The sequence below is a fragment of the Manacus candei genome, unplaced genomic scaffold (genome assembly GCF_025592945.1).
Source record: "Manacus candei isolate 608988 ecotype Guabito, Panama unplaced genomic scaffold, ASM2559294v1 h1tg000020l, whole genome shotgun sequence".
NCBI classification, from domain to species: Eukaryota; Metazoa; Chordata; class Aves; order Passeriformes; family Pipridae; genus Manacus; species Manacus candei.
Window position 1 is genome coordinate 4,629,627 of NW_026138068.1, and position 19,846 is coordinate 4,649,472.

Sequence of the window (19,846 nt, forward strand, 5' to 3'; positions counted from 1 at the left end):
TGGTTCCAAGTGGTAAATGAAGGACATATGATGGAGCAGCCACAGGCCCCAGGTTCACCAGAGGTACTGGGTATTTTATTCATTCAAAGGCATCAGAAAATGATGTAGCCAAAACATGGTATGAGATCGTTTCTCTTTATTTTGACAAAGCTGAGAGAGTAACTCGGGTTCCTCGTAATTATGCAAATAACAGCATCTACATGGCATGTGACTGATTTTCTTCGTACGCAATTATTTCCTTAAAGAATACTTTTTACGACTGGATATTAGGAAAAATAAAGAATAATCAAAGAATGCTTTATGATATCAATTTCTGAGAGGCCTTGGGCTCCTGTTGTTTTCCTAAAGATATTAAATTGGCTTGTGAGAAGTAGATCACACGTTTAGAAACGTGTGCTGGCTGGAGAAGTGAGTTGCAGAGTTCTGCAGCACGTGCTGTGCTGCTGACTGCATGTCCCACGATGGAGCCATGGCCAGTACCCGTGTGCCAGGCCAGCATATGCAACACTTCTTAAAAAACTGGCACACTTGCCCCCTGGTAATCTGTCTGTCCCACTGGTAATCTGTGTCTCTCAGGGTCTGGACTACAGTGGTGGGTCCCAGTCCAGCTTCTCCTGAGGTCAGTGGTGAAACTTCTGATGGAAAAGGGAACTGGATCAAACGTTTTTCCCAACCTGACCTTTCCTCTGACCTCTGCATCCAAACCCCAGGGCTGCTTTTCCAGGGACTGGTGTCTGTGCCTTGACAAACACCTTCCTAGTGGGCAGACATCAGGGATGGAGCATCTGGTGTCATCTGAGATGAATTCATTGCACCCAATTTTCCTCCTTCCCACCCTGCTGTGGCACATGAGCTTGCTCAGACTCTTGCTCCTGTGCTTGTAGCATCCAAAACCAGACTTGATCCGTTTGTGGAGAGAGTGCTGGAATTGAGGGCTGTGGGATGCCTGCCACCTTCCCGCTGAGCCAGTCCCAGCCCAGCCACAGTAACTGGGCAAAATCCCTCAGCAGCAGCAGCAGCAGGGTCCTGCACAGCAGGGTCTCGGGGTACAGCGCTGGGGGATGGTTTGCAGCACTTTGGGAAGGATGGAGTGTGAGATGGGTGGGTGCAGCCTGGCCAAGGGCAGCACTGAACCCCCTGCAGCTTCGAGAGCCTGAGAGAGCCCCAGGCTCCTGGGAGAAGCACAGCACAGGCACGCAGCACACGTTCTCCTTCTGTTCATTTTCTAGGGATTTTGTTCTGTTTTTCCTCAGGGCTGAGCAGCTCCCAGGCTCCAGTGAGCCCCAGTGACTGTGTGAGTCTGACCTAATTGGGAGGGGCGTTAATTCTCTGATCTTTGAGCTTCTCTAACTGGAGTCTGAGGGAGGATGAACACACTTCCCCCAGCCCTTTTGTTCTTCCCATTACCTGGGCCATGTGGTCATCCACAGTCCCATCCTCCTCAGCACCCTCCTGGTCCCTGGCACAGGTTCAGCCACGCTGGAAGCCCTCCTGCACTCCCTCCCAGCTTCTGAGCTCACAGAGCCACAGGAGCAAACCCCATTCCTTGCTACAAATATATAAGCCATTTCTCTGGATCTGCTCCTGCCTTCTCCCTCTCTGGTGCTTCCCAACCAGAGGAAGAGAGGAGACATTGAGGGTGGGCTGTGGACCAGGTGCCCAAGCCCCCTCTCCTTTGCAGGTGGCTCATGGTGGTGTCAGGGGTCACTGCCCCGGGCAGGGGGCTCGGCTGGATGCTCACAGCTGTGAGTAGTTGGCAGACACTGAGCATTTCCAGCTGGCCCAAGGACATGGGTTCTGCCAAAGCATCCCCCACCTACTGCATACAGGTGTTTGAAATTACACTGGCAGAAATCAGTCAGTCTCCTGCTCAGGCCTATCTTAAACCAATTTAATTAAACACAGGTAAAGGAGGGAGCAGAAATTATGGCAATTCATCACCTTTTAGTCTCTGCAGGTGCTTGGCTGCAGCGGGGCACCACAATTCTAGCTGCTCTGCACTTTTCCTCCTGGGAGCGATTAACCCGCTCCCTTCTGGCGAGCATAGCCCTCTGCTCCTCTGGGAAGAGGCTTTAAGGATAATGAGTGAGAAGATGATTAAAAGCAGAAAAAAAAAAAAAAAAAAGAAAAAGCCAAACCACTCTGATTCAGTTCCTGCCTTGCTCACAGGTTTCCTGCCTGATGCTGAGTGAATCACTTACCTCGGTGATTCACGCCGGCCCCTCGCTGCCAGGGGAACAGCGGCTCCTCCTCGATGGGTCCCTTTGGTTTCTCCCTCTGTGGATGATGCCAGGGACCAGAGAGGGACAGATCCCCAGAGGACCCCACTTTGTGCATCGAGGGTGCCACACCACAAGCTGTAGTGTAGTTCCTACAGAGGGGCAAGGGCAGCTCATGGGGCAAGGACAGCCCTAAAAAGTGGTGCTGATGTGCTGCCCCATCTGTAAAGTGGGGATTGCCATGATTTCTCTGCTCAGATGCAGAGTCAAATTTAGCCCAAGCAATAACATTTCTGCTGTCCTGTGTGCTGTACAGAGCCTTGGGGTTACTCAGGCTCCTTATTCCCTCCAGGAAATCCAGCTCAGGACCTGGCCTCCATCCTTACCTCCCCTTAACTCCCAGCTGGGTTTTTGCCTCCTAATGCCTAAAGACATCTTTAAAATTCCCATCCTTACTGTTTCTCTAGGAGCATTCTTGAAACCTTCTATCTCCTGACATTTGAGTGATCTAAAACCCAACAGCTTTCCATAATGCTGCAGAAGTCTTTCAAGTCTCTCATAACACAGGTTGCCTCTGTGTGCAAAGTCACGCCGGCACAAAGAAAGTGCAGCAACATCCCACCGGAATAACTTAAAAGAAAATCTCCTTTGGGAAAAGAATTATTTTGAGGATCACATATGGGAGACACAGATTATGGCACCGCGGGCGGCTCGGCTGTCTCGGTGGCATCTCCTCACGTCCCTTTTGATGCTCTCGCACCAGAAGAAGACAGGGAGAGACAAGGCAGGCTGTAAACCAGCTAAGGAGCTTGGAAATGGCTCAGCAGTGATATGGAAACCAGAAGCTCCAATGAATTGTGCAAACTCAGTCGAGGAGCACTTATTGTCCTGTTTGCTTTGATGAGGAAGCTGTGCTTCATCAGCTGTAGCTGTTTATTATTTTGTTGATTAACCTGCAATTCTTCCTCATGCTTTTTGCATCTCCCAATAATCCCCTTCTGTTTTTTCACGCCTCCTCTTTTAACCTCAGTGAGGGAAATTAATCCTGGCTGCCCTTGTAGTTTGTGATCAGCTGGCTCTCCAACGGGTTTGCTCCCCCCACTCCCCAGAACACCTGTCATGGAGCAGCTTCTCAACCGTGGGCTCACCCTGCAAGGCATTTTCTGAGCTGGAAAATCCCTAATTCTGATGCTCTTTCCCTGTGACAACTTGTGTTTCACCTGTTAATTTGTACACAGTCCCTAGTGTTCAGCCCCAAAGCCCCAGAAGTGTTTATTACTGTGTATATTTGGTTTTGTTATGGTTTGTTTCTTGCAACACAAAGAGAGCTGTTGGAAGGAGAGAGGGTTATACCACAGCAACTATCTTAGAGTCTGTAGGCACCACCTAATACTTGTTTCCCCTTCATTTTTACCGGAATATTACCTTTCATTAAAAGGCAGTAAAAGCATTAAAGCATTTTGCAGAGGAGGGAGAAGAGTTTATTGCTTTATTAGGCTGAGAGGCACATAATGGATCACTGCAACCTTACTATCCATCTTAAGCACAAGTTTGGGAAGATGTTAACCAGACTAGTCCTGTATGGGAAGAATGGGACTGGGGATGAGCACCTCTCAGCCAATGCACCTGGATCTCTGAAAGTGGGATCACTTCCCTGTCAGCACTTTGGCAGTCTGCAAAATTTCTCACTTTGGATTTTCTTTCACATGTTGGATATAAAATCCTACTTAAAAATGTGCAGCAATGACAGAATAAAGTCTAAATGCTTCCCAAAGCTTCCACAAAGGCGAGGTGTGTGCAGGATTTGGGCTGATGAGGGGGACAGGACAAGGTGCTGGTCCAGGGTGCCCCACCAGGGGGTCAGTGCTGGGTTTGAGCTGCACAAGGGATTGTCTCCTATCACACTGTGCCCCTGTAAACCCCCTGAGCTGCTGCCCCCAGAGAATGCAGCTGAGCCACAGGGCAGAGCTCATGGACACCTTTGGGATGCTCTGGGTGCACAGCCCTTGGATGCCCAGCCCTTGGATGCCCCTTGCACACCCCTTTGCACATTTCTTTCATAGTGGTACAAGACCCACAGTGACCCATCCCGGTCAGAGGCGGCCCATGGACCTTCAGCTGGCTGCCCATGGCAAACCCAACATCCCCCCACACTCCCCAGGAAAGAAATGGGATGTCTAAAGCAGCTAATTCCCTTATTTTGGGTCACCAGATTTCCACTAGCAACTAAATATTCTGGTGGTATTTTATTAGATCAGGTACCAAGAGCAGACAGCAAAACGCTTCTCATTACTGCTTTTTAGGCATTTTATATACTTGTTTATTAGTTTTACCTTCTCAGAGGAAACCAAATCTTTGGGTCCTCTTGGATTTTGTTTTTTCTCCGCCTGTGTGGGTCCAGTTCTTCCAGCCTGAGGTTGATTCCTGTGTGCTTTCATGCTGATGTACATTTCCCTACATGGGAGATAAGCATTTATTCACGTTCGTGTTTGTGTGGAGTGGTAAAATATTAGAGTTAAATTTTTTATGACATTCCTAGGAGTGGTTATGGAGCAAACAAGATTACAGCAAGTACTACAGAAGCGTTTGTTTATGCAGGGAGAGAAAAAAATCAAACTTGGAGACGTGTTTGCAGAACTGCTGGAGAGCCCAGGGGATGGGTTTAGTTTTCCCTCTCTTTTTGTTTCTCTACCTCGCTGGTTTTACTGCAATCACAGTAACAACTCCCAGCAATTAGGGATGAGTGGATTTTGAGTGGATTTCTGGTTCCAACACTGGGATGTGTTTACATTCCAGGGAAGGGAACACGGGCAGCGCTTGTCTCTATTGGCAAAGTGCCACCCAGGGTGATCCCGCTGGGAAGGGGTGTGTGAGAGGCTCCCCTGGGCGTGCTGCTGGTGCTGCCAGCACTGCCCTGGGCACCCTCCTCACTCCCACTGCACACTCCTTGGGACACCCTTCGCACATCCCCCGGGGTGCCCTCACACCCCTTGGGGCTTCTTTTGCACAGCCCTTGGAACACCCTTTGCACAGCCCCAGGGGGCCCTTTGCACACCCCCACGCCCCTTGGGATGCTTTTTGCACACCCCTTGGGACAACCTCACATCCTCCGGGATGCCTTTTGCAGAGTCCTCAGGATTCCCTTTGCACACCCCTTGGATGCCATTTGTACACACTTTGGGATGCTCTCACACCCCTTGGGACACCTTCACATCCCCTGGGATACCCTTTGCACACTCCTTGGGACTCCCTTTGCACAGCTCCTGGGATACCCTCACATTCCTCGAGGTGCCCTTTGCACACCCCTCGGGACACTCCCACACCCCCTGAGATGCTCTCACACCCCTCGGGACACTCCCACACCCCCTGAGATGCTCTCACACCCCCAGGATACCCTTCGCACCCCCCTGGGATGCCCCGCGCTCCCCCCGCGCTCCCCCCGCGCCCGTTCCCGCACCGCGCCCGCAGCGGCCCCGCGCAGTGACGGCGGCGGCCGCCAGGGGGGGCCCGCGCTCTTCCCGACGCCCGCGGCCGCCGAGCGAACCCCCCCCAACCCCAACCCCGACCCCGACCCCAAACCCGACCCCGACCCCAAACCCGACCCCGACCCCGCACTTCCCCCGCCGCCGCCCCGGGCTGCGGGACCGGCCCCGGGGCGCTCCCAGCCCACCCCGGGAGAAACTCCCGCGGGCCGCCGGCATCGGGCGGAGGGAGTGGGGGTGGCGAGAAAAGGGCTATACGGGGCTCCGCTTCTCGCTGCTCCCGAGGGGCGCTGCGGGGCACCTGCGGGGCTGTCCCCTCATCCCGCCCTGACCCTGCTCAGGTGAGCCCGGCGGCACCGGCGCCGCCCCCGCCCGCCCGCGCCGCCTCCGCAGCCCCCGGCACCGCGCCCGCTGCCCCGGGGGAGCCGCCGCTGCTGCTGCCGCTGCTGCTGCCGCGGGCGGGGGCGGCGCCGGTGCCCCCCCGGGGCGGGGATGCGGCGGGGGCGGCCGTGAGCGCGGGGCCGGCGGGGAGAGGGGACACCCCCTCCCCACGCTCGGCGGGCGCCGGCCCCGCCGCCGGACGGAGCAGGAGCGGGCGGGAGCGGGGGGAGTGGTTACGGGCTCCGCCGCGACACCCCCGGCCCCCCCCGCCCCGCTCAGCCGCCCCTCTCCAAATAAATCAGCACCATGACTACTTCTGGGCATGGAACAAAGAGGATGCTCTCCCGGGGCCCCGCGCTGCTCCTGGCGCCGCTGCTGCTCCTGTGCCGAGGTAACCCCTGGTCCCGCCGCCGCGACCCCGGCACCGTGGTTATGTTTGTGGTTTGTTCTTTTTTACCCCCCATGTTTATTTTTTGTTTATTTTTAAACTCTTCTTATTTCTTTTATTCCCCCCCTCCTCCCCCATTTTTATTTATGACTGTTTTCCCCATCCCTCCCTCCGCGGGCTCCCTCTGCAGCGCTGCGGGTGGGACGCGCTCCGAGCCCCATCTCTGGGGCGCGCAAAGTTTTCCCCATCCGGCTCCGCCGCCGCAGCCCCCCCGCTGCCTCCCCGTGTGTCCCCCCGCCCCTCCCCACGCGTGTCGCGGGTTCCCGGCCTCCTGCGCGGGGGCTGCCCCGCGGCTTCAGCGGCTGCCAGCGGGTCGCTGCCGACTCGAGGCGGGGGGGAAGGAAAAGTTTGGGCTTGCCACAGCGCTTGAGGGACGGAGAAGGGTCGCGGGGTTTGGGGTTTTCCACAGCGCGGCCGACCCCCGCTCCTCCCTAATGCTCCTCGTCCTTTCTGACTATCCACGGGCGCTGGTGGGGGGAAGGATGTGCCGGAGTTAAATCCCTTCGGTAACAAAATACTCGTGCCGCCTTTCTTCCGCTTTATTCCGAGGGGAGCGGGTTTCCGTGGGCTGGCGGGGAGAGGGGTCAGGCCCTTCGGCGGGCTCAGGTGGGATTCCCTTATCGCAGCCAGCTGCGAGGCAGGGAGCGCGGCTGGGAGCTGCTCTCCCTCTGTTCTTTTCTTTTTCTTTTTTTATTTCCCCCCCAGCTGTACTCGGGAGCAGCCTTTCGGGTCCCCCTGATGGGTGTTTGCCGGGGAAGGGCGCTCACCCCCAGGCTGGCAGAGCCAGACCCGGTGTGCCCCTGGGAAAGTCTTTAGCAGGACTTTTCTCTGGGGACGTTCTTCCCTGCTTGCTCCCGTGAGCTCCCTGGCAGATGTTGTTCCTAATAAATAGGGGTTGTTAAAAGCTAATTAATTAAGGTGCATCGGTGCTGAAGTTGCTCGGGGATTCGTTTGTTTTTACTGCTGCTCGGGACGGTGCACACGTTCGGCCGTAGCGTGGAGCCTGGACTACTGGGGAAACTTCACGGGGGTTTTAAGAGTGTGCCTAAATGCAAGGATTTTAGGTGAAAAGGGAGTGATCCACGGGAGGAGTAATAGCAGCAGCTGTAGTTCCTGGGGAGGGCACAAGGAATGCATTGAGGGTAGGGCACAAGGAATGCATTGAGGTGTTTTAGGAAAGGTCTCTACAGGGGCAGTAGGAATAATTTGCTAGGAAGGAAACATCAGCCTTGATGATGTCCATCAGAGATGATGGACAGAAGGGGGTCCTTGCTCTGCTCACCGTAAAAAGTGCTGCTTGCCCCTGCCCTCCAGCTCCCTCCTCTGCTGGGGAGCGCACAGCCACGGGGGCACTTGGAAACCCTGTTGAGCACAACATGGCAACTGGGGTGCCGAGTGTGGGGTGCAAGACTTTGGGGGGCAGGGCATGGAAAGTGGGGTGCAGGTTGTGGGGAGTGCGGCACCGAGCACAGGACACAGGGCATGAGCAGTGCCCTGCGGAATGATGGCTTTCTGTTGCCAGTGTGATGCCCTGTACTCATGCACCTCTCCTTTTATTTGAGGAGAGAGTTAGGAGCAGCGAAGGAACAAGTTTTCTTTCTTTCTTTCTTTTTTTTTTTTTTATTTATTGCTTAGCCACATTAATGATAATCTTTACCCTGATATTCTCTCCTCCTGTGTGGGTAGCTACCATGGTGAGATTGGGCTGTGGGTGTAATTCTTCCAGCGCTCCGAGTGCTTAAACATATGGAAACCCACTTTGAAACAGTTTGTGGCTGCAAACCTACCGACGTACCCATCCCTCTCCGCCGCTCTGAATCCTCCCTGCACAATGTGCGCTTTAGGAACTCGCAGTGCGCTCTCAGCTCAAGCTGTGAATAACGAATCCGCTCCCCGCCTGCGCCTCTCTCGGCTGCAGCATCCCTCTGCTTTCGTAGCGGAGCTCTGCCCCTGCCCTGTCCCACCCCTGGCGTGGACCGCAGCAACGTCTGTGTGTGGAGAGGGGGTTTGGGATGTGGGGAAACCTCTTCCGAAAGAGGCGAGCGGTGGCAGAGCCCGGGAACGCCTCCCTCCGGGGCTGTGCTGGTCCTCCTGCGGCTCGCTGCGATCCGGCTCCGCTTTCTCCTCTGGATTACAGGGGTTAACGAACCGCATCTTGGTTTGGGTTGTTGCAGACGGGAGAGACACCTGCATGAGTCATGCCGCGGTGCTGCCATCCCTGCAAAGCTCCTGGCTCACACAGACGGTCGCGTTGGGCTCTTGCCATTTTTCTCTATTTATTTGCCTTTGCTGCCTTCCTTCCCCCCCTCGCCGGGGCCGGCTCTGGGCAGGCTGCGTTTCGGGGACCGGAGATGCACCAGGCTGGGTTTCTCCAGCCGCTTCAAAGCGGGTGGCATTTGTTCGCCTGTCAGGCAGGTCCCCTAAATAGCTTTGTGAAGGTCCAATTAAGAGATCACTCTCCTGCCCCGGGTCTCTGGCGGCCCGGCTGCTGGCGCGCACGGCTGCGAGCAGAGGGTGTGCGTGTGTGCTTGGCAGCCGAAGGCCGCTCACGCTGAGCTCGAGGATGTCTCTCGCTGGCAGCAGGCCCCCGTTTGTTGCTGGCATCTAGGCAGGGTTTTGGCCGCCTTCCTCGCTGGCGGCGGCGGAGCTGTCTCCGAGGTTACGTGAATAGGTATCCTGTGAGTGGCATTGGATGAGTTACCTGAATATTTTGTTTTCGTGCCTGCTGCTGTTCTCCCCGGGCTCGCTCCCCTGCCTTGCACCCCGGAGCAGGTGTGGGAACGCGGGAATGGGGCGTGCAGAGCTTATTGAACAGGCTCCTTCAGCCCCTGTAGGACGCGCCTGGGCTGCTGTCATCTGAGCGTGAGGAAGGACCTGCGAATTGCTTTTAGACTCTGGCTCCGGGGAGGTGTGGGTGGAGAGACATTATGCTTATTTTATTATGTGTCCCTGTATCACTCTACATAATATGGAGGCACTTTTTATTCAGAGTCTCTTTAGGAAGAGAAATGAAAGACCTGTGTTATCTACGGTACAATAGATTTGCAGAACTGTTGAAATGTGGGTTATTTTCCTCAGATTAGTACAGATCTCAACATTCCATGCAGTGGCTGTTCAAAATGATGTGATTTGGGGGATACTGGGGTAGGGGAAGAAGTCTGAAATATACTGCCTCTTTTGCTCCAGCATCCATTAGAGCAATATATTTCAGATACTCTGATTTTACTTCCCATCAGTGTAAATCTAGAGCAGCTCCTCTGAAGTCAGTGAAACTACTCTGGATTTATGCATTGTTGCTGTGATCAGCATTGGGCTCTCTGGGAATGCAGGAGGCAACTGTGTGACTTGCCCTGCACAGCATTTTTCACTTCAACATCTCCTGTCACCCATGCTGCAGCCTCTTTTTCGTATTTGAAATGGGGAAGTCCACATCACTGACTGGTTTTGGGTTTTGACTATTTTCTTGGATTTGTGAGGCTTGGTCACAGAACTCCATTCACTGACACTTGACTCTGGCTGATCAATGGAGTCTCCTGAGGTTTGAATGTCATAATAGTTACATTAAAAAAAAAAATCAATGAAGCGCAATTAATTTGGTGTATTTTATTGCTGGGAATGATAGGCATTCCCAGCCCCATTATCTCCATACTTAAAGCAGCTTAGCATGGCGAGGAAGGTACGAGCCCAGGAGCAGCTGTACAAGGTCAGAGCACAGGCTGGCTGAGGCTGGGACAGGGTTTGTGCCTCGAGAAGGATTTTTGGATCAAGGATGCATTCCTGAGCCAGAGATGGCTCCATTTATTTAACTGCTGTGATGGGTTTGCAATCACGGATTTGGTTGCTCTTTGAGCCCAGGCAGATGTTTGGTGTGCACAGTCTCTGGGCAAGGACTCCCTTGTTTCAAAGCACCTGGGGAGAAGAGTCTGTGCACCAGGACCATGGCAGAGGGATCTGAGTTACCTGGGGCCTTAGGGTATGTAGGGTTTTGCCATTTCCCATTGATGGGACTGTGCTGACCCCACACTGAATGGAGATCCTCCTGCCCTTCTCTGTATCTCCTCAGAAATGTGCTTGGCAGCCAGGCTGCTCAGGAGATCTGTGCTGGCTGTGTCCCAGCAGGGTCCCTCTGCTGAAGCGTGGTGGAAGCAAAGGGTGTTGTTATTCAGAGCACTGGGTTATGGCAACTCAAGTGCTGCTTGTCCTGACCTCGGTGGCTGATGCTGGTGTGAAGCAGGAGTTTTGCTGTGATGGAGAGGTGGCTTCACCAAGCCATGTCTCTCGCTCGTGCAGGTGGCTGCAAACCTGTGCTCTCTCTCAGAGGTGTGACCGGGGAACAAAGGGGAGGTGACAGTCTCTTACATCCTGCATGAAGCAAGTGAAACTAAGGTCTTCTGGCCTTAATAAACCTCCCAGCGAATGAGAAGCCATCCCACCGAAGTAAATACTGTCAGCTCAACAAATTTAATTCACAGAACTGGGTTCCCCCTTCCCTCCCCGCCTAAATATAACTAATGTTTGTTAATGACAAGCGGTGACTTGGTTTGTTGGCACAGCATTAGCTCTTACCCCTGTCAGTGGCTCAGCTGATGTGCTGGCACGTGGTGCTTTCCCCGACTACGGCTGTCAGATCCTCTCGCACTGACGTGCCACGGAGGCTGGGAGTGTGAGTTACCATGTGGTGCTCTAGATGTCATGGAAGATGCTTCGATTTCGTGCTGCTGGGAGTTTCCCAGCTGGCATTTCAGGGGAAGCTGTTCCCACGTGAGGATGGGCAGGCAGAAGTTACAAGGAAAGAGGTCCCTGGGGATAACTTACGGGAGGGGATGGGGATTGCCCAGTGCCTGCCTTTCCCTGGGTGTTCCCATTCCCCTCTGTGACTTAGAGTGCTGCAATGGGATGTAAAGCAAGGGCTGCTTGGAGTGTGTGTAGTGGGTAAATTCAGTGTGGAAGGACTTCACTGTTTGTGCAGTAGCCTGCACGATGGACTTGAGTCTCAGGTGCAGTGTAAATACTAATGTTTCTTCCACACTATCCAGAAATTCTCTTGCAGCACACTTTGAGCTTTTCTTTGTTTACATAAATGTGTTTGTTTCTGACAGCACATAGAAAGCTTCATGAATTTATGATGTGCTCCAGATTCAAGCACACTTTCTTTTTTCCTTTTCTCTTTTTTTCCCTTTTTTGTTCCCCCCCCCCACCAAAACCACTCTTTCTTCCCAAATTTTGGTGATGAAATGGCAAGAGCTATGCACCTCTCAGCAGGCTAAAGTAACCACTCTTATGGCTTAAATCTGGAGAGTAACACTATTGAGAGGCAATGTAAACATTCCATCTTTCATGGAAGTGAGTTTGTTCAAGTTCAAAAGCAGCTCAGCCTCCCCAGTTGATCAATTTGCCTGTCACAGGAGATGATTTTGGAAGTGACGATTACATCCTGTCTTGTCTCTTGCAACTTCAGGCAAAGGAGTGAAAATGAAGTGCAGCATTTGATTTTTAACTCCCTTTATTCTGATTTTTTTGGTGGTGGTGGTCAGGGGCGAAGCAAAGGGGTGCCCTGAGGGGTGAGGGATAGCCAGGAACAGAGGGGTTTCCACGGGGCTGCCGTCTGCTGAGTAAACTAATTGGAATCTGCATGTAAACCAGCTCTGCTCATCTCACCGTGCCTGCACCAGCTGGCCCTCAGGAGCTGCTCTGCCCCATCGCTCCCCTGCAGTGGAGGAGGAGACCTGTGGTGGCAGGAGGATGGGCTTTTGGTGATAAAGGTGGTAAATCTTTGGGAGAGGGTTCTCAGGGCTCTGTGGTTGTGTGCCCTTCTGCCCCAGGGAATGGTGCTGCCATCCAGTGAAAGGCTCTGCAGGAGCCAGAGCTGGTTGTGAGGAAAGGGGTGGTGTGAAACTACCCCTTTTAGGCAGTTCTGGCTTGACATCAGTGACAGTGCCACAGAGCTGCCCCGGATGGGAAGAAATGATGGAAAAATCCTACTGATGCAATTCAGACTGGGGCTAAATGGAAAAGCAGGGACGAAAATCCTTATTCTGGCCAGGCCAAGGGGTTCAGGAGGCTTCAGAGATGGTGTTTCCACTGTGACCAGCCCACTGGATGGTGTGGGAAGTGGTGCCTCTGGCCAAGCAACTGTCTCTATCCCAAGCCAATTATCCACACGGGGGTAACAGGTGCCCTAAATACACAGTGCTGGGAGAATTTGGTGAATCAGCCTGGGGAAGAAAAACATTTCTGCTAGAGAAGGGGAAAATGTCATCCTCATTGCCCCAGAAATAAAATCCTTTAGAAGGTTAAATGAGAGGTGAAGTTATCTTTGGGGTTTTTTTTTTTTGTTTTGTTTTGCTTGTATGGAAACATTTCAAAAACAGATGGCATAGCAGAGATTTATTTCCTGTTAAGTGCAGAGGGCTGGTGCACAGGACCTTATCTGCTTGTGGGCCCTGTAATAAACCTGCCAGCAGGTGATTTAAATCCAATTTTTCTGATTGGGAGAGTAGTAGAAGGAACAGGGTTTATGTTACTTAGGAATTTTATGGGCAATGTTAGATTTTTAAGATGCAGAAATGATCAGGGCATGGCTCTGTAGCACCAGAGATGTTCATTTCTTTCATAAAGGATCTTCACCGAGTCAGAAAACTGAACCATTTTCCATTACTTAGCAGCTGAGCTGCCAGAGCCAGCTGTTTGCATGAGTGACAGACGCAGCTACTTTATATCTCAGTTTAGGAGTTGTTGTCAATTAGCCACAGCTTTTGCTTAGCAGCAAGACCTTTGCCACAACGGGGAAGGAGGGCTGTTTAATGGATGCTGCAGCTCTGGAAAGAAAACATTTATGCTGCAGCTCAAAAAAAAAAAGGATGAAACTCACACAGAAAAAAGACAGAGGCCGTGCACCCTAAAAGGGAACCCTTGAGCAGATGGAGCAGGTTTCTATGCAACGAGCAGTAATTAGAAACTCTGCAAATAGTCAGTAGCTGCTGGCTGGTTTTTGGTACTTGGGTTTTTGATTGAAAAAGTAGCAAATCAGAGATGAGCTTTGGAAGGAGTTGGTCTGGATGTCTGCATGGGGCAAATCCCTGGCCAGTGTGAGCACCTGGTCTGGTGAGAGACAACAGCCCACCCACGGTGCTTCTGTCCCTGATTCCATGGGGCTACAGCAGTCTGGAATGTCACTGGTGGTTTTGAAAGGCACTTAAGAGAGCTGGGGGTGGAGGGGACCAATAACACAAAGTCTAACTATCATTCATTGAGAGCAAAAAGGATACAGCACATGCCTGCACCGTGAATCAGGCTTTGAAAAGGTTGCAGCAGAGGTGCCCAGAGAGGAAGGTAAGCTCTCTGGAAGCAGCAGAGCTCTGTCAGTGTGCCTCAGCCATCCTCAAATCATGGGAATTAGAGCTGGAAAAGTTGGCGAATGAGCTGCCTTTCCCATCTCTGATGGCTGTTGGGTACAGTCTGTTCCTGAGCGTGGCTGGTTTTCAGGGATGCAGCAGGACTTCTGCTGCTTCCTTTGGCAGAGCTCTTCACAGCCCATTAGACCTCTCCTGTATCCGCCTACTTTCTTCTCTGCTTCCTCCCGTCGTTTATTGGATGACCTGAATCCCCAACTTTCCAACCCTATCACCCATCCAAAACCACAGCCAGGCAAATCTATTAAACAGGGACAAATGGTTAAGCAGAGAGTGGTAAATACTCTAAAGAAGGAGCTGGGCTTGGCATGTAAATACCTGGCGTGTAAATACATTTACAGCTGGAGGTTATTTGGAGAAGAAAGGGCAAGGACTTGAAATGCACGTGGTGATGAGCCATAGATTATGCTCTGAAAACACTTGGAAAGCAGTTACAGTCCCACTATCTCATTCATCTCCCACTAAGACATTCTGCTCCAAGGTGTTTGGAAATAATGGAGTAGCTTAGTTACTAACATGATTAAATCCTCATCTCTGACAACTATGAGAATTAATATACAAAGGTTTCCTTTTTTTTTTTTCCTTTCTTTTAATGCAGCTCAGTTATTCATTTCCTGTCTTTCACTTAGGAGTAGTCCACTGAAAGTTATTAGCATGAGTATTGGTGCAAAAAAGGCTCAACTCCATTAAAGACGAGAAACAAGGAAGAGAAAAACACAAGCTAGCATGAATTTTATTAGAGTTGAGCCATTTTTTTTCCTTTTCAAATATGAATAATTCATCGTTCTTTCACCTGTAGATCTCAAAGGGCTTTAGAGAAGAGGGTGGGCACCATCAAAGACATGCTCTGTCCTCTCCATCATTGCCATGAGGGGCCCTGGGGCAGCAGGAGGGAGAACAGAGGTGTTGGGTGAAGCTGAGCTCTGAGGTTATTTTTTGATGACAGCTGACTTTTTATGCTGCTGCTCTTTGAGGAGCGAGGCTCCCTTTGATGGGAGCCTACTGAGGTGGTGTGGCCAGTTGGTTGGCCCTGGTGTGCTGAACCCTGCTTTGGCACCATCTCTTCCTCCATGTCTCAGCCCTGGCTTGTTTTGGTGTCTGAGCTGCTTGGCATCTCCAAGGCCCGTCCTGAGTTGTACTGAGGCCTGTGGATGAGTGTCAGGGCTCTCTTGGCTGCCCCAGAGTTGGCATTGTGAGGCTGAGTGCCCTGGGTTATGCTAGGGAAGGGCTGAATTAACAGTTGGTTCTTCTGCTGTGTTTGATTTGCACCAGCCTGTTAAAACTGTTATGGGAAGTCATAAGCAGAAATGGAGAGATGGAGTTTATGTTCTCTATTGCTAAATCAAAGACAACTCTACAAAGCAGAGCCCAGGTGATGGTGCCCAGCCCTCACCTCCCTGGCATGACAGAGCTGGGCAGCTCATGGGGACTGGGGACATCTTTTCAGGGACTGCACTGAGGAGCTGTTCTTCAGACATATCCCTTTACAACCCAAATATCCATCTTCTGCACCTTATTTCACTTATAACAGTGTCATAATGAGATTGCTGGTGTCTACTGTAAGCCCTGGGGGATGCAGAGCTTTGACAAGTATCAGCTCCTGGATACAGCTTCAGCTATGTCTTATCAAAGCATCCTGCTCATCCAGAGTTAAAATGTCTTCTCCCCTTTCTCTTGAAAGCATATTGTAGCCTAACACATTGAATGCATTAGAAGGCTTTATTGCATTTAGCCAATTAAAAAAAAAAAGGGAAGGTCAAAGAGAAGTCATTGCTTTGGTTCCAGCACCAACCAGCAAACTTTTAGATGTTTTCCCAAACTGCCCTAGGCCCTCTTTCCTCACAGCTCACCTGCAGTGTGACAGTCCCACCTTGCCTTCCTGTGCCAGCGGTGCCAATAAAGACAAGTCCAAGTGTGTGTCAGCAGCCTGACTCCCCATGTCCCCTGGGCAAACGCCCCACGTGTGGTTTCCAGCACTGAGCCCATCCAAGAGGAGCAGTTTCCTTTTGTCACAGCTGCAAACCCCTCATCCCTCCCCTGTGCCTGTGGTCTATTGTGTTAAAAGAGCCACTGATAAATTCCAGCTCTCGTGGCTGATGCTCAGCCCCAGCTGAAGGCTGGGTGGGGAGGGGAGAGGGTTTGCAGCTGGACAGGCTGAATCAATCCTGTATTGCTGCAGTTTCAGCTGCTACACGGACTTGTGTCTGAGGTGATGATCATGGTGGGACAGTGGCCAGCAAAGGGCTGAGAGCAGGAGCAGCTCCAGCTCTAATGTGTATCCATCAAAATGCTTCCCTGTTAGGTGTGGAGAGTCTGGGAATTGCTGTTTCAGGCTTCAGTCTGTGGGACTTCATCATCTGAGTTATTATCTCCAAAACACAGTTATCTTCCCTGAATGGCAGTCTCCTATTGAAAATGATGTCTTTCAGCAGGGCACTTGCATTTATTTACTGCGAAGCTTCTCCCATTAGTATAATCATTACTCCTTGGACTGGGTTTGAATTCAGAGCATCCCACTGTGGTACTTAAAGAATTAATTAAAGCGATGAAAGAATTCCTCTAAAGACTTCTATGAATTGGTCTGGTTGAAGTGTTTTAGCTTTGCTTCAATTGGTGCAGCGCTTGTCAAAGGATTGTGAGAAAATGCATGGGTCAGTGATTTAGATGAGGCAAATTACGTTAGAAAAATTGATTTGATTTAGAAAGTGAGCTTTCAGATCACAGGGAATTGCCTGCTTCTTTCTCTGCCGTGCTGATTCTCCCTGAAGATGAGCAGAGGCAGATAATTCAGGGTTAAAGTAAGTTGTTGTTGTAAAAGGTTTGTCAGAGAGCGGAGGAGAGATGGGCTGACACATATCTTTAGATAAACGATTATTGACCCATATATTGCTATCTGTGCATCAGCAGGAGTTACAGACGGATGAGGATGCTTATAGACACTCACAGGCAGTTCACAGGCTTGCTAAAGAACTGGGTCCTTGTTTTTAGGTTTAGGTTTGTTTTTTTTTTCCCCCCTCAGAAATGGCTTTTCCACACAGCACATCTTCAGAGCTGGCACGGATCTGGGAACGGGAGCTGTGTGGCTGCTTTAGCCAGCTCTGTGCCTGCCTTGCCTGGCTCTGTGCTTAGTCATTCCTGGGGCTGGCAGTTTGCTTTTCCTGAGGTTTTTCACTTCCTCGGATCAAACTGAGTGTTTCCTCCTTCTGTCCCTTGTCCTTGTCTTAAAGGGGCTGCAGTCCCTGGGCTGCAGTAGGATGATGCCCAACAGTGGGCATGTCAGGCACTGTCCCCTCAGAGGACTGATTACTAAAAAGCACTTTCTGAATGAGCAGTTCTCTTCCCTGCATGCTGAGACATTTCTTTTGAGTTCTTCTCCCGACCAGCTGTGTTTTTGCCTGTGAGAATGATGGGTTGCAAGTGCAGTGACTGCTGTCCAGGGACCCAAATTGTTCACAACTGTTCGTGAGCCACTCTGAATGGGCTCGATGTGTTTGTCAGGGAAGAAGGGATGAAGTTTGGCAGCGTTTCAGTTTTCACTTTGTAAAATTTCTCCTTTAAAGAATAGTTAAGGAGATGACTTTTGCCTAGCAGTGCTTTTTGTTTCTTTCTCACCTCGCAGAAGCTTTTAAATTCCAGATTGGTTGCTGGAATGCTGGAGAGACCTCATTTTTGGTGTGGCTTGTGCTGGTGGCATTTCTCTCCATATCATCACCACCAGCTCCTCCCTTGGCATGAAAATCCAGGTGTGGGGCTCTGGTGTGCCTCTGCTATTCTCTCTCCCCCAGGGTGGTGGGCACGAGAGAGGCGCAGGGCTCGTGTGGTACCGACATGGTGGGGTCCAGCCTTTGCTCAGAGGGTGTGTGCACATTCCTGTGCCATGCAGAGAGCCCCTTCCATACCCCAGCCTCAGGCTGGGAAGCGAGATGACAAGTGCAAGGAGAGAAATGATGCTGGAGAGTGCTGGAACGGAGCCTCCCGCCAGCAACTGAATTCAACGCTGCAAAAAGAAGTTGCAAAAGTAGCAATCCATCTGTCCACTTAGTGGGAGAAGCCTAAGATCATTTCACAGTAATCAGCCCCCTGGTGTTCAAAAAAAAACCCAACCAAAAATACTGCAGGTTTTTGCTTTAATGTGGGTAACATTGTGGCAAAATCTGAAGCACATTATAGTGCTCAGAGGCTGTGTTGGTTTTATCCCCCCTCTTTTTGGCAAGTGGGAGCTGTATCAAGTTAAAAAATAATATAAGGAGACAATAGGTTGTCTTTTTTTAGATACTATGTTTCTGCTGTACATTTCAGAGGACTTCTGTCTTCCCTGAAACTCTCTGGGTAATTACCAGCAGAGTTATTGGCAGGTGGATGTTTTTCTGCAGGGACAGTCGGACAGAGAGCAACTTCATCATGACGTACCTCATGGTAACACATTATCAAGCTGATGCATTAGGCAGGTGCATTGCCCTGCTGTGGCTGCTTGGCTGTATTGGTGTCTCAGTTAAAAGCCACAACATTCAGGGATTTTAATTTGGTTGTAAGAACTTGCTCTAGGCACTACAAAATTTTGGGAGTGGTTTTTTTTGTTTGTTTGTTTTTTTCTTTTTTTTTTTGGGGGGGGGGGTTTGTTTGGTTGGTTGGTTTTGGTTTTTCTTTGTAATCTCATTTTATTTTTCCTTTCCCCTTAACTGAAAGGACCGAGAGGAAACAGGCTCCAAAGGCACCACTTGATTCTTGCTTATGTAAATTGACAAGCACTGAGTTGGGGGAAGATCGTAGAGGTTTCTGCCCCCGCGTATGGAAATATTCATTCAGATTAAAAGAGGGGTTACAAACGGTGGGGTTTGAGCATTGCAAGCTCAGTGCCACAGGCTTGGCCTGGTGTTTGGGGGTGGTCGGGGCTGCAGTGAGCAGAGCTGGATGCTGAGCACACGAGTGAGACACAGTGGGACTTTGCTGTGGGACCAGAGTCGCTGAATTTCAGCAGATGCTTTGCTGCTACACAACAATTTGTAATTAAAACAGAATTTGACATCCCGATTAGATTAAGCGGTTAAATTCATTCGCGATTTTTTTTCCTCCCTGCATTGTGTAATTAACAACATATGACGTTTATATTAGCTCAGTTAAAAGTTATAATGATTAATTTGCACATCAAAGCCTCCCCATGAATCAAGTGGTTCAGCGCACCAGAGCGAGCTCAGTTGTGGTGTGATTGTGGGAAGTGCCCACATGAACATGTCTCTGCCTGCTCCCAGGGCACGATGGCAGTGGCATGATGGATGCTCCAGTGCAGTGGTTCCTGGTGTTTCAGCCCTTCTGTGAGTCAGCAGTGTCGCTGTGCCTCGAGTTGCCCAATAAATGATAGTGTGCCACTTGCCAGGACGTGGCCATTCCTTTCTTGCATCTCATCTCACCCCAAAGCACCCCTCTGACCAGGCACCTGGAGCACTAGAGGTCATGATGTCAAGGTTACTGGTGGTTCTTGTTGTTGCCTGGTGTCTAAAGTTGGCCAAGTTCTAATTGTTTTTACCCAGGTTAATCTTTGATTGTCATGAGTTTGGCCTGAAGGCTTTGTAAGTCAGATTGGGGTTCTGACTAGTAAAGAACCTTGTTCCAGCAAGCCAAAACCAACAAGAAAACTACTATAAGCTAATTATAACAAATGTCTTCTTTCTTTCTTATCTAGTCATAATATTGTCTTTCTTTCCACCTTCTGCTGAGCTGTGAAAATATTCTGCAAAATGATATTTTTGAGTTGATGGAAAAGTACACCCCTGTCAACAATATTTTTCTACTGTTCATCAGAGACAGGCTTCATAACAGAAGAGATCTGTGCTGGAAAAGTACATCAGCTGCAAACACTTTATTCAAAGTCTTCTCAAATAGCAGGGAGGGTTTTTGAGTTCCTGC

At 50.8% G+C, this 19,846-nt stretch overlaps 1 protein-coding gene across 4 annotated transcripts in view; it reads left to right on the forward strand.

The window, feature by feature from the left end:
- TMEM132B (transmembrane protein 132B) overlaps positions 1–19,846 on the forward strand; it is a 323,947-nt gene that overhangs the window by 88,895 nt on the left and 215,206 nt on the right. Inside the window, exon 1 of one of the 4 annotated variants that reach the window (XM_051785676.1) lies at positions 6,261–6,473. The exons of 1 other annotated variant lie outside the window; for it this stretch is intronic. In XM_051785676.1, coding sequence (XP_051641636.1) covers positions 6,389–6,473 — 85 coding nt within the window. In that variant the 5' untranslated portion in view covers positions 6,261–6,388. Of the gene's footprint in view, positions 1–6,260; positions 6,474–11,453; positions 11,535–19,846 lie in introns of those variants that run through there. 2 more of the 4 variants (XM_051785678.1, XM_051785677.1) reach the window with 2 other exon arrangements.